The sequence below is a fragment of the Medicago sativa genome, chromosome 4 (genome assembly GCF_051527215.1).
Source record: "Medicago sativa cultivar Bolivia chromosome 4, Bolivia_mono, whole genome shotgun sequence".
Classification (NCBI taxonomy): domain Eukaryota; kingdom Viridiplantae; phylum Streptophyta; class Magnoliopsida; order Fabales; family Fabaceae; genus Medicago; species Medicago sativa.
The window spans coordinates 76,232,366-76,248,568 of NC_140752.1; the positions used below are offsets into that span (position 1 = coordinate 76,232,366).

The window sequence follows — 16,203 nt, forward strand, 5'->3', positions numbered from 1 at the left end:
TGAGACCAACGGCATTAGAAAGCTAACATCCATACCTACAACTTTCGTGTTTACACCTAAGACCAATTCGGCACCGATCAATTCCATTTTTAATATCAAAATACGGGCTGAATGCAGATTTTCTCCAAGTTTCACCTAATCTCATGGTTCTAACCTCAAAACTACTTCCAATAATCATCCTATGGATTATCTAAGGTCTGTACATAATTTCTACATCAATTCAATAAGTTTTCATCTTCTAATCATCAAATCTCTCTCAAAACCCTAATTCTCAAATTCTCACAAACTCTCCACAACTTGTTAGATGTAATCTAATGATTTAACAACTTAATATTAATGTAAGATAGTCTCACCCTCACCTTAGATTAATTCTTGAATCAGCAGCAGCGTTCTTCTTTCCTAAGGTCTTCTCCTCTTCTCTTGACTTCTCTCTTCTCTTCTCTTCTTTCCAAAAAGCGGTTTAAGGTAAACTCTTTCTAACATAAGCTTCTCTATTTATAATACTAAAATATTTTTCCCAAATCTATTTAGGCCCAACAACTTATTCTTCTTTCTATTCTAACCCCCTTCTTATTTCTCTTACACCTCAAAACTACTCTATTCCTCATAATCTTATTTATTTCTAAATTAAATATATCTCTCCCCCACTTAATAATAATAATACACCAATAACAAATATATCTCTAACAAATAACAAATATATTTCTACACCAAATAACAAATATATCTATAACAAATAACAAATATATTTCTACACCAAATAACAAATATATCTATAACAAATAACAAATATATTTCTACACCAAATAACAATTATATTATGCTAGTAAATACCAACATATAACATAAGAAAATATCACATAAATCATGTAAATCATACCAATCATATAAATATATTCTAAAACTAATTAAAATAATTAAATAAAAAGTAGGGCGTTACATAGCCGAGAAAAACTTCGATTTGGCTGAAACAGCCAAAGAAGAAGAGGTCTTCGATGCTTCAGTAGAAAATAATTCTGATGACCTCATTGATGATAAAAAATTAGACTGTATTTATGATGATGAACCTTTGGGTTTTGAAGAAGATCCAATGGGATCTACAATAAAAATGAAGGCCCAAGATCCTCTTGAAGAAGTGGATATAGGAGATGGTTCTGTAAAAAGACCAACATACATAAGTTCAAAGATTCCTAAGAGCTTCAGAGATCGAATTGTGGCGCTGTTGAAAAATTACAAGGATTGTTTTGCTTGGGATTATCATGAAATGTCTGGTTTGAGTAGAAAGGTAGTAGAGTTGCAATTGCCAATCAGGACAGACAAGAAACCAGTGAAGCAAATTCCAAGAAGGTTTGCACCAGAGATTCTACCAAAAATAAAAGAAGAGATCGAAAGACTCCTCAAATGTGGCTTCATCAGACCTGCAAGGTATGTTGATTGGTTAGCTAATGTAGTTCCTGTTAAAAAGAAAAATGGAAGTATAAGAGTTTGTATTGATTGTAGAGATTTAAATCTCGCCACTCCTAAAGATGAATATCCTATGCCAGTAGCAGAAATATTGGTAGATTCTGCAGCAGGTTTCGAATATTTGAGTATGCTTGATGGTTATTCAGGTTATAATCAAATATTTATTGCTGAAGAAGATGTTTCTAAAACAGCATTTCGATGCCCAGGGGCATTAGGATGTTATGAGTGGATAGTAATGCCATTTGGTCTTAAAAATGCTGGTGCTATATATCAAAGAGCAATGAATTCAATGTTTCATGATTTTATTGAAGATTTTATGCAAATTTACATTGATGATATTGTTGTGAAATCATCTTCTGAAAACAAACACTTAGAACATTTACGTTTATCATTCGAAAGGATGAGACAATATGGATTAAAAATGAATCCATTAAAATGTGCGTTTGGTGTTTGTGCAGGTGATTTTTTAGGATTTGTTGTCCATAAAAAGGGCATCGAAATCAATCAAAATAAGACTAAAGCTATAATGGAGGCTAAAGCACCCTCTACCAAAAAAGAGTTGCAGTCTTTATTAGGCAAAATAAATTTCCTCAGAAGATTTATATCTAATCTAAGTGGCAGAGCGCAAGCATTCTCGTCATTACTTCGATTAAAGAAAGAGGAAATTTTTAGATGGGAGCCTGAACACCAAAAGGCATTTGAAGACATAAAGTCATATTTATCTAATCCTCCTATTCTTTCACCTTTGTTGAAAGACAAAAAGATGAAGTTATACATAGCATCATCTGAAAGAACTATAGGGAGTATGTTAGCACAAGAGGATGAAAATGGTGTAGAAAGAGCCATTTATTATCTTAGTAGAGTTTTAAGTGATGTTGAAACAAGATATCATCCTAGTGAGAAATTATGTCTTTGTTTATATTTTTCATGTATGAAACTTAAGCATTATATAAAGCCTTTTGATGTTTATGTTTATTCCCATTTCGATATTATTAAGCACATGTTATCTAAACCTATTCTGCATAGTAGAGTTGGTAAATGGGCTTTGGCACTCACAGAATATTCTTTAACTTATCAATCTTTGAAAACTGTGAAAGGCCAAATAGTGGCTGACTTTATTGCTGATCATTCCATTGAAGAACCTGTGACTGGGGGCATCGAAACATTTCCATGGACATTATATTTCGACGGGTCTAGTCATAAAAATGGTTCTGGAATAGGTATAGTTATTGTTTCACCAACAAATGAGGTAACCAAATATAAATTTCGAATTAGCCAATATTGTTCGAATAATGAGGCAGAATATGAAGCCTTAATAAATGGTTTAGAGATTTTGCTCGAACTGGGGGCGAAATGTTTAATTATTAGAGGTGATTCTGAATTAGTAATAAAGCAAATAACAAAAGAATATAAATGCCTCAAAGAAACTTTGATAATGTATTACACTATAGTTAATGCATTACTTAAACATTTTGCTCAAATTGAAGTTCAACATGTTCCTAGAGCAGAAAATCAAGAAGCTAATGATTTAGCTCAATTGGCTTCTGGGTACAAACTTTCGAAGGAACAAGAGCAAGAGGTTATTGAAATTAAAACAAAGCGTAATTCGATAGATATTGTGCCTAACAAATTGTTAAGACCAAAACTTGGGGGCATGGAAGCATCTCAAGGATACCTTCAGAGTGAAAAATTTTCTGAAATTTTGGTCATTAACAATTTGGATGATAATGATTGGCGAAAACCCATAGTCAATTTTTTGGAAGATCCAGATGGCACAACTTGTAGGAAAGTCAAGTATAGAGCCTTGAGTTATGTGATAATAGGCAATGAATTATTTAAAAAGACTCCAGAAGGAGTTTTACTTAAATGCCTTAGTGAAGCAGAAGCATATTTGGCTGTATCGAATACTCATAGTGGTGCTTGTGGTACACATCAAGCAGGCCATAAAATAAAATGGCGTTTGTTTCGACAAGGTGTTTATTGGCCAACCATGTTAAAAGATTGCATAAATTTTGCTAAAGGTTGTAAAGAATGTCAAGAACATGCTGTAATTCAAAAAGTACCAGCTAGTGAATTACATTCAATAGTGAAACCTTGGCCATTCAGAGGATGGGCTTTAGATGTAATTGGGGAAATCAAACCTAAGTCATCCAAAGGCTACAAATATATTTTGGTTGGAATAGATTATTTCACTAAATGGATAGAAGCTGTTCCACTAAAAGATGTTACTCAAGATGAAGTTATACACTTCATTCAAAAATTTATTATTTATAGATTTGGCATACCAGAAACTATTACTACGGATCAAGGATCTGTATTTACTGGTCGAAAGATGGTAAAATTTGCTGAAGAAATAGGATATAAGTTGTTGACTTCAACACCATATTATGTTCAGGCAAATGGTCAAGTAGAAGCAGCAAATAAGAATTTGATTACTATAATCAAAAGAAAAGCTAGCCAAAAGAAAAAACCCAAAGAATGGCATGAGTTTCTTTATGAAGCTTTATGGGCAGTTCGAACTTCTCCTAAAGAATCTATAAATACTACTCCTTTTCGATTAACATTTGGCCATGATGCTGTATTGCCAACAGAAATCTTACTTCAATCTACTCGAATTCAAAGACAAATCGAAATTCCAACAAATCAATATTTGGATATGATGTTGGATGAATTAGTAGATATTGATGAAGAAAGATTAATGGCTTTAGAAGTGCTTACAAAGCAAAAAGAAAGAATAGCAAAAGCCTATAACAAAAGAGTTAAATCGAAATTATTCCTGCAAGGGGACTTAGTTTGGAAAGTTATCTTGCCGATGGATAAAAAGGATCGATGTTTAGGAAAATGGTCTCCTAGTTGGGAAGGACCATGGAAAATTCTAAGAGTTTCTTCGAATAATGCATATGAGATCGAAGAATTACAAGAAGATCAGAGAATTATACGCATAAACGGTAAATATTTGAAAAAATATAAACCGATGTTACAAGAAATTAAAATTACACGAGAGTAATTTGATTCGAAATAAAAACTTGGCATTAATTTAAAAATGCCAACTGATGGGCTGGTTACATCGAAATGCTTAAAATGGAAAAACCATTACAAAAGAAAACACAAAGTACTTAAAGACTAAAAGCATTTAAAGATGGTTTTCACCATTCAGTTACAATCCCAAAACGATCGAGAAACCAGCGAATTTCTGTATCGAGACGACACTTGAAGCAAGCATTGACCAAGTAGTATTCATGATCTGGCCCAGGTAGAAGTGAATACCAACCTCCAATTCTCCCATCTCCTGCACAGTTGTGGTAGTTGTTGCAAAAACGACGCCTAGTAAGCCAAATAGGCATGGGCCTATTCCACCAAGGACAGCGAAATCGATAAGTTGAAGTTCCTCCCAAAATGTCGCTTCGAAATTCTGCCAATCGATGTGTCCATGCAAGATCTTCGAAGTTTTCGAGGATGTTTTCTGGCATAGGCATGGAGAGCGCATTGATGAGAAGAAGGTAGTACCTTGCACTCAGAGAGCCAGTGGTGTTGATAGCAGTAGTAAGGAGGCGTTTTATTTCTTCAATGTTTGGATTAGCATCCAACATGTGTTGAGTGCTTCGAAGAATACAGAACATGGCGTTGCCATGATTCCAGAGTCTAAGTTTAAAAGCAAACTTAGAATGAGCCACCATAGCATTGTTGTACCATTCATTGGGGTCGTAGAGGAAGTAGAGGACATCATTTCCAAAAGCCCTAGAAACTTCAGAATCCTCACTGACGCGCCAATGCCTGCTATTGGTATGGCGAAAAGCGAAAAGATCTTTCCTGCTTTGAGCAGCAATCTTTGCAGCAATCTTGACTAAAAGATCATCACTCAGATTATCAATGGTGGTCATGATGATTTAAGAAAGAAAAAGCTTTGAGTAAGAAGGATTTTTCAGACGAAGACGAAACAAAGAAAAGAGTGATTTTTATAAAAAGGAAAATCATATTTATAGTGGAGGGAAGTTGAAAGAAGTGGCTCAATCAAACGGTTCTTCTTGCTTTGAAGATGATGACACGTGGGAACAGTTATTCCGATGGCCAATGGTTACTTAACTTCGTAACCTGAGGGAAGTTTTAAAGGTTTTTTTTTTTTTTAAAAAAAGGATTAATCTGTGTTAAAAGGTCATTTATTTGTTTTATTTCTTTTCAACTTCCTAGGCAAGTTTAACTTGTTGGGTTAAACAAAAAAGTTACTTTTTTGTTTCCTCATCATTAAAATGTCTTGGAAATTGTTCCAATCTTATTTGGATTTAAATAAAATTTAAATTCGATATAAGAAAATAAGAAAGGAATTTCGATGATTGAAAAGAAATTGTCGTTCGAAATAGAAAATGGTCCACGAATTGTTATAAAGACATTACAGACCAAGATATTCGATAAGGCTGAAATAAAATAAAAGTCTTAGAGAATAAAATAGAAACAGAACTAAATCTCAAATGATGAGATGAGTTTCTCGATTTGGCTCTTGTATTCAGCCAGTTGAGTATCGAGAGCATGGTTGTCACTTGCAAGTTGAGCAATGGTAGACTCTAGTTCCTTGGAGAGCTTGAATTTGTTAATAGCTTCATTGGCTTCTCGATTTCTGGCTTCATCCTTAGCCAAAATTTCAGCTTTTTGAGCTTCCAGTTCTTTAATTTTGGCATCGATGTCAACCACTTGCTGCTTCGCATTGTTTCTTTCTTGCTGAAGAGTTTTAAATTTCTCTTGGAAGGATGACAGTTCGATTACAATTTGATCATGATGCACTTTCTTCTCTGCCATTTGAGCTTGATCAGTTTTCCTCTTCTGGAAGTTTTGATTAGCACTCTCCAACATTGGTTCAAGATAATTAAACAGGTTTCGAAATTTCCAACCAGTTGGGAGAGCACCAAGTTTTTCAAATAAACTCCTGATTTCAGCAAGAGCTCCAGCATCTTTTTCAATCAACTCTAGCAAGTTGGCTTCGATGATCTTCTTTTGAAATTCTGCTAGCAGGTTGTTCTTTGAAGTCTCAGAGGGATTTCCCTTGGATGAATCAGAAGTTTAGCCAGTGCTAGTTGAGAAAAGAGTATTACTCTTAGCTATCAAGGCAAAGGCATTGAAAGGATCATCTTTGGCCAATCGATCGATTTCTTCTAGATCGATCATAGGGGTATCTTGTTGAGCAATCATTTCTGCATCACCAGGAGCATTTTGTCGAGTAGTTATGTTTGTATCTTCAGTAGCAAAGTTTGATACATTATCTCCAAGGGTGGGTGCAGAATAAGATTGATCATTGTTGAGTGATTCATCATTTACCAAGTCATCAGTGGGTGTTTCTGTTTGTTGTTGTTGAGGAGGATCCACTTTAAGACCTTCTGGACTGCTAGCATCATCATGCTCATCTTCTTTGTCTTCAGCAATTGGTGAAGTGGTCTTCGAAGAAGGAAGAACTTGCCCATGTTGTGATGGATTAGTTTGTTCTTGTTCGATACCCTAAAAAGAATAAGATCAATGCTTAAAACAAGATACTTAGAAACATTGCGTATAAAATATGGTTTTGATAAAATACCTTCGAACCATTATCACCAACATGTGAATGAGCACTAGAATGAGAAGTCTTTCGAAGACGTTTGAATGGTTTAGATGGTGAGATGGGGGGAGAACCTTCAGAAGCTTCCACTTCGACTTCCTTTTCTTGGACAAGTGAAATTTGTTCTTGTTTTCTTTTCCTTCTTCCTTCAGTATGGACTTTGGGAAGTGTTACTTTGGAAGCTTCAATCTGTTCTTTAGTTATCTCCACCTCGCTATCATCATCAGAGAGATCGACAGTTGCTTGTTCTTTCTTGTTCTTTGATCTAGAAGATCTTTTTGATGAAGTTGTTTTCACTTTGGGTTCCTTTGATTTAGAAGGTTCCTTTGATGCAGTCTCAGATTTCTTCGATTCAACTTCTTTAGTTTGGGAAGCTTTCTTTTTCTTCTTGTCAGACTTGCTTTTCGAAGTGTTCTGGGTGCTGGCATCATCGAGCTTTGCTTCTCCTGGAGTTAAAGGCAAAGCTGAAATATGTGATTACACAGATAAGTACTATTTCTTCTAAAAATAGTATTAATATATTTTAGTAAAAGAAAAATCATACCCATGATACTGGGAGTTTCGATTCGAACTTGGGATAATTCATAGCCAAGTTCACCATTATATTGGTATAAATGGCATTTAGCATAGGTTACTAAATTATTTTGTGGGAATTTGAAATTATAAAGTAACCATTTTGGGTATGGTGGCCTAAAGGCCAAAGCAAGATTACAAGATGGAAGTTTTGCTAGTTTCATTTTCTTTTCTAAAACATAAAGATATTTATTGGGTGTTCCAGGGGGAAAAATTGTTTCTGGAATTTTTTCTCGAACTTTATCTCTCAGAGTTTGAGCAGCATAATATACTGTCCTCTTTGGATGTAAAGGGTCATATGTTGTTTGATAATATCTTTGAAATTGCTGAATTTCTTTAATGTGCGTACCTCTAGTCTTCTTGTCTTTGTTCTGCAAAGTGTGAAAAGTACTGGTCAGTTGAGGCAGCAATTCATCAGGATTCCCTCGATTGGATTGGCGTGTGTAATAATTTCGCCACCATCGAAAGAATGCTTCAGAGCATGCAAATGATGTTGAGAAATATGTAGGCTCGAACACAGTTGTTTTCCTGGCTTGAATTATGGATTTCCACACAGGTTCGATCAGAGGAATTTTCCATTCACTTATACTTTTGAACAAAGAGCTGGGTTTCGATTGAACCATACCAAACTGTCTAGCTACATGGTTAGGTTGATAACCATATACTCCATAAGGACTACCAGGTGTAAGTCTGCTAGATAGATAGGTAGGGGTCAAATAAGCTTCCCATATAGCATTGATTTCTGTTTTGTTGGCTGCTTTCGAAGTAGTGGGAAAGTCCTCTTTGAACCAGTTAGGTCCATATTTCCTAGTGGTAAATGGTGCCATCATAGGGGTGAAAATGGGACAATCAAGCAGGGTTTCATAAGCATTCTCAAAAAGTTGTTGTGAAGACTTATTCCCATCGGGGTGAAACATAGCTAAGCCTATACCTTCAGTGGTCTTGTCTGAGTATGCTGATGTGTAAGAGGAAGGTAGGATCGAAGCAAGTTTTGATCCAAAAATGGCTAAAAGCCATAGTTGGAACAACCATATGGGTCCTGATACAACTAAATTCCCACCAGTTTGGGGATAATCTCTAAGATTATTAGTTGTATGGTTAAGGGTTTCATACAAAGAACCTAGAATCAGTTTGCTTAAACAGATATCTGTTCCTTCATGTAATTGACTAGCTAGACACATGAATTTCTTAGGGACTTGTACTGACCTTGAGCAAAAAACATGCATAGATAACCAGTAGGTCAAGAAAGCTACATGTTCATCTGCAGATACTTCAGCACATTCGGTATCATGGTTGTTAGCTATAAACAAACCATAGGCAGGGCTATCGAAATTTACTGAGTATTGAGAGGTGGTAACATCTGGATTAAAGGTGTATCCAGTTGGTTTTAAGCTAGTAAGGCCAGCCACATCTAAAAGGGTAGGAGTGAGCATTCCACATTTCAAGTGAAGGCTGTTGTTCGATGGGTTCCAAAAATGTAAAGCAGCAAATATCAATTCATTATGGTATTTTGGACCATATCGAGATATTTGGATGAGATCAAAAATCCCTTTCTCCTTCCAGAATTGTCCCTTTTGTTTTTGAACTTTGTCTAACCAAGCAATGTATTCTGGATAAGTTTTTGGTTCAGTCCTAATTTTGGATTTTACAAAACTTAGGTCAAAAGGACCTTTTGTGAAAATTAAAGGAGGTTGAGTTTCGATGCATGGGAAAAGAGAGTTAATCTCTGGAGTTTCAGGTTCTAGAGAAATGGGGCCTAAGAATGCATGTGGAGTATCAGTACAAGGGATGATTACCTGGGTTTTCCAGATAGCTTTTTCAGCTTCATTGATCTCTGGTTCATTCATAAAAGCAGGAGCAGCACTGGCGATTTCTTTAGTAAAATCAACGGGTTCTTCGCGATTCACATGAGAAGTTCCTGCTGCGTTCGTCATTGTTTAAGTGTTTTTGTGAGAATTTGATGAATAGTGAAGATTTCGTGGTTAAAGATAGAAGTTGCAGAAAATTCAAAGTGTTTTCTTCGAGAAAATTTTTGGCGGAGAAGAGGAACAGTGAAAGTGAAAATGAAATGGTGAAAAGTGAGAAGAGTAAAGGTGAGTTTGTTTTTATATGGACCTTTGATCATGACACATGTCAAGATCTTATTTTGACAGTTTTACCATTAAAGTGTTGTCTTTTCCAATGTTAGAGAACGTGGCCCACTAACTAAGATTGTGGGGTCAGTATTTAAAGGAAATTTGAATTAGTTTTGAATTAAATACTGACATCATTCATTTCGATGGAGAATGTTAGTTATTTTTTTTCAAAAACGTCTTTTTCTTCTTCGGTGAAATCGAAAATGGCGTTTCTGGGGGGCAATTTGTTAGCCAATATATTTTACTAGCTGTAATAAATGTGGTCAAAGTATAGTTGACCTAGATTTAAAGAAGATTCGAACAGTGTGTTGTATTGAAAGCAAATATGGGTTCGAAGATGGTAGAAGACTTCGATAAAGCAGTTTTCGAAGGTGGTTATCAACGGTTATTCTTTAAGTCAGTTTGTATTTTAAGTTTGTTTTCAAATAAGTAAAACTGTCGACTTGTGGCAGTTGTAGTTTGAATTTCAAAGAAGTGTAGTTATTTCTAGACTTAGTATAAATAGTAGTTTTTCATAGGAAAAACGGGTCACAATTCCATCATACAAACTTACACTCAAAGTATCCGTATGGAAGCGAGAAACGAGTCACAAGTTGCAATGTATGAATCTGTGTACCAACTCTTATTTAATCAATGCAATTTACCCTTTTTTCTTTAAGTGTTCTTGCACTTTACTTTGTTAAGTTCGATTGAGTTCAAGTGGATTGAATTCGATTGTTTTTATTGTATTTCTTATATTTTCGACACCAAAACACAGAATTTCTAACAACAAGAACAAACACAATATGTCCTAAGATTTACTGGTTGATCTTGCAAGTTACCATGTGTAAACCAGCGGTTGTTTACGAAAATCCAACGTAAACAAGAGGTTGAGAATATGAGATATATGGAAGAAGATAAGAGAGAAATATGATAAGTGAGTGTCATCTGAAATACTGAGACTCTGACTGTGTAAGTGAAATGATTTAGAGTTTCATTTTCTATTTATATAAAAGGGGTAATACAGTAGAAACTCTTTAATTTAATACTCGGTAAATTAATAAACTCTCTAAAATAATAAATTTGTCCGGTCCCGACTTGGGCCAATGTAAAAAATTGAAAAACTCGATAAAATAATAAGATAATAATTTTTCAGGAGATCGCTTTATAATTTTCGGTCCCAAGAAAATCATAAATTAATAATTCATAGAAACTGAAAAAAATATATTAAGAATGAGACAGGATCCGTTGACACCAGGTGTCAACGGATTCGTTGACACCAAATTTTAACCATTGATTTCTTTTGATCCGAAGGCTTATATTTGTTCATTAAGAATATTATGTGAACCACTTAAGAGTATCGTGTAGCGTATCTTTTTACGATTTTCATTTCCTAATTTGATCCGAAGGCCTATAATTGCAATTTACATTCCATTAAAAGCTTTGTTCTCTGTGTGCAGCATGCAAAAGTAAAGTTTTGTCTTAAAAAAAAAGGGTTAATTTCTCAGAAAACTCGATGTTCATTTTGTTCCAATCTCAAGAGCCAACCTTTTATATCTGCAGATAGCAACTCGTTTTCTATAAGCCTCGTTTTTTCTTCTTCTTAATCTTATGTCAACCTTTTTCCTTTAAGCCTCGTTTCTACATCTTGTTCTTAATCTTATGCTTATTTTTTTTCGTTACAATCATATGCTTTTAAAATGGCCTTCTTGTATTTCTACTATTTGAAAATTTAAAGGAAAAAAATTGAACAAAAGCAATTGAAAAATTAATTTGGCACAAATCATGGCAAGTCAACTGCAAATTGAGGACATAGAATTCATAAAAACAATGTATCTACTAATTATGAGAAGAGAGAGAATCCAGCGGAACAAATTAAGAAATGAAATCACAATAAATATGGTACATGATACTTTTAAGTGTTCAAATATAAGCCTTCAGATCAAAAGAAATCAACGATTAAGATTTGGTGTCAACGAATTCGTTGACACCTGGTGTCAACGGATCCTGACTCATTAAGAATACATTGAACACATTTGTTCCTCTTGTTTACATTTACTTTACTTTAAAAGTCATTATTGATTTCCAATGCATATGAACACAGTAGTTATTAATTTACATTGAGTCCCAAGGTTCGCTGCAACGTAATTCTAAGAGGCATAGAATAATTTGTCTTTTTGTTTGGTATGTACAGTACAATTACTTAAAACCTCTTTAAATTAATAATTATTAATTTATCGATAAATTAATAACTCTCTAAATTAATAAATTTCTCCGGTCCTGACATTATTAATTTATAGAGTTTTAACTGTAAATTGATTTTCTACATTTGGGACGGGTTTGGGTATGGGTTCGGGGTGGGTACCTATATCCCCGTTACCCGTCCCGTACCCATATTTTGAAATCGAGAAAAACCCAAACTCATACCCAAACCCGATTAAAACGGGGAAAACCCGTCAAAATGGGTTTGGTTTGGGCGGGTACCTGCGGGTATGAGTTTTGTTGTCATGCCTAGTCGAATTATACTAAGTTCAAGTTCAACTCATTTATTTAATGGGCTTAATTTTCAACTCAAGTTTGGCTCATTTGGTTCATGAACCAAGTTCAACGAACCAATTATCTGTATCGAACTATTTTTATGTTGGTTCGGTTCGCCAACATTTCAAAGTTTGTCAGCGAAGACTTTGAAGAAATTGATGCTATGATAGATGAGGACGTTGTTGCTGCAATTGCCCGGAGTTTTATTACAAGGGATTACTTTTTCCTTAAAACCTCAGCATTCTGTACAAGGACAAGAAGCCTCGAAACTAGATCCCAACCTCTTTGAGCAACTTTTTCAGGAATTGAGGGATATCGCCTTTAAAGAGGACTTGGTTGAAAAATTTAAAGGTCTTTCTCTAAAAGTTAACTTCAACGCAAGGGGAAGAATAGTACTAACATGACTAAAGATATATAACCGTAAAAAATGCAGAAGTACATAGTCATCTCTGAGCATATAAATTATTCCATGTAACTTCAAAGTAGATGGTAATTGCACATAAATATGTTTACTTCCAAATATTAGATATGTCAACATTTAATTTTTATTTTAAAACACTGATGTTCTAACAGAAGAAGGTGTTGCCCAAACAAACTAATTATTTTCACTAATAATTAGTTTTGAATGGTTTATAACTGTTGAAATCCAAAAGCAATCCAACAATAGACCCAACACCAATCAAGAGTGAAATGAGGAAACACATCCATCAAGCCTTGATGTCTAAGCCAGCTTTTACTCCATCTTCCAATATTGTTTTTTGACACGGGTACATGTTGATTGGAAAATAAACAGCCAAGGGTCAGAACCCAAATGCTCCCAGTATACCAACTATATCACTGGAGAAGGGTAAGTACATGGCTATGGTTGCTGTGAATATCACATAGGTGGTCCTCCATACTAAGTGGAATATGTTCAGTTGGTACAGGCTCTGCTGGTACCTCCTTCATGAGTGGTCTCTATATCCAATTTTGACTCTTGAGCTTATATGTTTTTGTCAACGATCATTTCATTGGCTACAATGTTTTTGTTTTGCTCCTCCAATGTTTTTTTATAAGTCACACACACGCATGCTTGCATGCGCGCACACACCACACCACACACACTATTTATAGCAAAAATTAAGCCTATTAGCCAAACTACGTAGCCTACTGATGAATTGCTTATCAAAATTTATGTCGAGCACCTCGATGCCAAGCATGATTTGATTGTGCATGAAATGCAGTGATGCAAATGCGAAATATAGTGATGTGAAGTACGATGAGGCGAATGCAAAATATTTATAGTGACAAATGTGTGCTATCTATCTATGTTATAAAAAAAAAAAAAAAAATTGTGTACCATCATTCCAGCTACAAGGCTTCCTCCTTCTTTCCTTCATCCCTTCCTCATATATCATCATACCATCTTTTTATAACCAATGTACCATATCATTAATTATTTGTAAGACTAAGATATCCAACATGAATGGAGACTACTATCATTATATATTAGAAGATGCATTGTAGAATGAATAAGCTTGACACCCGCAGATGATGTGAATGTGGGAACTAAATTGGAGGCCAAAAATTTGGCATTATGCTTCTTTTTTTGTTTAGATTTTGCTTTCTTGATGTTTCAAGTTTATACTTGTTAAGTGGGCAAATAACATGTCATTGTTGGTTGTATGTTCAACAGGGTATCCATAATCAGGATCATTTGCATGCTCGAACGCATGCATATATATATATATATATATATATATATATATATATATATATATATATATATATATATATATATCTTATCTTATCTTATCTTATTTTATCTTACTAAAAAATGTAAACTAGTCTGATGGTTCCTTTAGTAACTAACCCTAGCCCGCCGAACACTAAAAAATGCTTACTGGTATCTTATAATTTAATATGTTAGCATCAAATTAAATATTGATTGTTCAAAAATGGTGTAGCAAATCTATTTTAAGGTTATATTGTGTTAGGTGTTTTCCCGGGTAGCATTTGGGTGACATTGTGGTGGTGACATTGGTGACATTGTCCAACCACAATGTCAAAAGTGGTTTTTTTTTCTCTCTTTCATAAGATATTTTTGTTTTATGTACACTTGTGACATTGTGGTTGACCAATGTCACCAATGTCACCAACCACAATGTCACCTAAGTATTTTCCGTGTTTTCCCAGCCTTTATTTGCATTTGTTGAGAAAAGGACTACTCTCAAATATCCATAGAATATCTTTGAGACAACGAATTATGAAATACCCATTCTCTAGTGTACCAACTTAACATATTCCGCTTAGTATGGAGGGCCACCTATGTGATATTCACTACCACCATAACCCTATGTCCTTACCCTTCTTCAGTGATATAGTTGGTATACTGGGAGCATTTGGGTTCTGGCCCCTAACAGCTTATTTCCCTTCAACAAACAATATTGAAAGATGGAGTAAAAGCTGGCTTAGACATCAAGTGCTTGATGGATGTGTTTCCTCATTTCACTCTTGATTGGTGTTGGGTCCATTATTGGATTACTTTTGGATTTCAACACTTATAAGCCATTCAAAACTAATTAGCAAAAATAACTAGTTTGTTTGGGCAACACCTTCTTCTTTTAGAACATCGGTGTTTTGAAATAAAAATTAAATGCTGACATATCTAATATTTGGAAGCAAACATATTTATGTGCAATTACCACCTACTTTGAAGTTATAGGGAATAATTTATATGCCTCAGAGACGACTATGTACTTATACATTTTTTTTACAGTTGTATATCTTTAGTCATAGAACAATGATATTTGAACAACCACTTGCTAACAACTTTTATGACAACCTCATTTTTCTCTCTTTTTATTGGTCAAAAACAATGTAAAGAGAAAAAGGAAGAGAGAGAGTAAGAATATAATGTGAGGAGCAATGCTAAATACAGTCGCTTGTGCACTCTCCTTTGGACACCTTTGCTGCCATTGGTCCACGTGGCTGTTATTAAAATTCTTATAACAGGCAACCGAGTGAACCGAGTCATATGGTTTAATTTATTATTTTTATTTTTGAAATTTAAGTCTTTTAAAATTGTGGGCCACATGCTCAACCGTAAGTTTGTCATCATCTTCAAACTCCGATGGAATCTGGGTAAGTGAAGCGAGGGAGTTGCAGAAACGACGAAAGGTCAGAGCGCACAAATTTTCTAAAAAACGTTAAAAGTGAGGGAGTTGCAGACTATGGGGAATAATCATAGAAGTAACAATTAACATTTTGTTTGATTGAGTATGGAATTTCTGCATATGAGATAAATGTGGAGAGAGAGAGTTTATGTGTGTTAAAGAACAATTTTTTATGAGAGAAATTGAATAACCATTTTGTTTTTTGCTTTTTGAATTGAATATGGAAAGAATTAACAACCCATTTTTAATTTTTGAAGAATTTCCTTAAAATAAACCTGTGAAGAGTTGTCGTGTTTGGATTGTGGAGGTTAGTTGTTTTTAAGCATGAGATGAGTTTGTTTTGATGATTCCCAGAACTCAAGGGACGAAAGACATGGTATTTGTTTTAAATAAAAATAAATAAAATATGCCCACCTAAACCATTATAACCGGTTACCAGGTAAATTGTTTTTATAAATTGATGATGTGGACCAATAGATAGGTGAGTGTTTAAGAGAGAGTGTGAGAGAGACTGCAGATAGCATTTCTCATAATGTGAGTTTGAAAAGAAAGTTGTCTAAAAGTTGTCACAAAATAGTTGTACAAATATCATTTCTCTTAGAAGAATATTATATTTATTTCCCTTGCTTTGTAGTGTGTGCGCGCTTTTCTTTTTCTTTAATGCTTCATTATTTTGGCTAGTGTTTTTCTTAGCCGAGTAGTGCTCTTTTTTTCAAATTTTCGAAACATCCTCACAATGTTGTTTTTGTCATGAGTGGTCTCTATATCCAATTTTGAC

General features: G+C 34.5%; 2 protein-coding genes across 2 annotated transcripts; both read right to left on the minus strand.

The window, feature by feature from the left end:
- Positions 1-4,481: 4,481 nt before the first annotated feature.
- Positions 4,482-9,552, minus strand: LOC146932007 (uncharacterized). Its single transcript, XM_085707715.1, has 2 exons — positions 8,825-9,552; positions 4,482-4,971 (listed from the first exon to the last, which is right to left on the minus strand). Exons 1-2 carry the CDS (start codon positions 9,550-9,552, stop codon positions 4,611-4,613), a joined length of 1,089 nt encoding a protein of 362 aa, XP_085563841.1. The 3' UTR covers positions 4,482-4,610.
- On the minus strand, positions 6,517-7,782 carry LOC146932008 (uncharacterized). Its single transcript, XM_085700999.1, has 3 exons — positions 7,758-7,782; positions 7,025-7,509; positions 6,517-6,948 (listed from the first exon to the last, which is right to left on the minus strand). Exons 1-3 carry the CDS (start codon positions 7,780-7,782, stop codon positions 6,517-6,519), a joined length of 942 nt encoding a protein of 313 aa, XP_085557125.1.
- Positions 9,553-16,203: the final 6,651 nt, after the last annotated feature.

Bases quoted from the DNA above. Each gene is read 5' to 3' on its own strand.
- LOC146932008 (XM_085700999.1), bottom strand. From the start codon at position 7,782: ATGAAACTAGCAAAACTTCCATCTT. The intron at 7,510-7,757 runs GTAATCTTGCTT...CACATATTTCAG, and splicing joins ACTAGCAAAACTTCCATCTT to CTTTGCCTTTAACTCCAGGA. The intron at 6,949-7,024 runs GTATTTTATCAA...TATTCTTTTTAG, and splicing joins TTGGTGATAATGGTTCGAAG to GGTATCGAACAAGAACAAAC.
- LOC146932007 (XM_085707715.1), bottom strand. From the start codon at position 9,552: ATGACGAACGCAGCAGGAACTTCTCATGTGAATCGCGAAGAACCCGTT. The intron at 4,972-8,824 runs GTCAGTACAAGT...TCTGAGTGCAAG, and splicing joins ATGCATGTTTTTTGCTCAAG to GTACTACCTTCTTCTCATCA.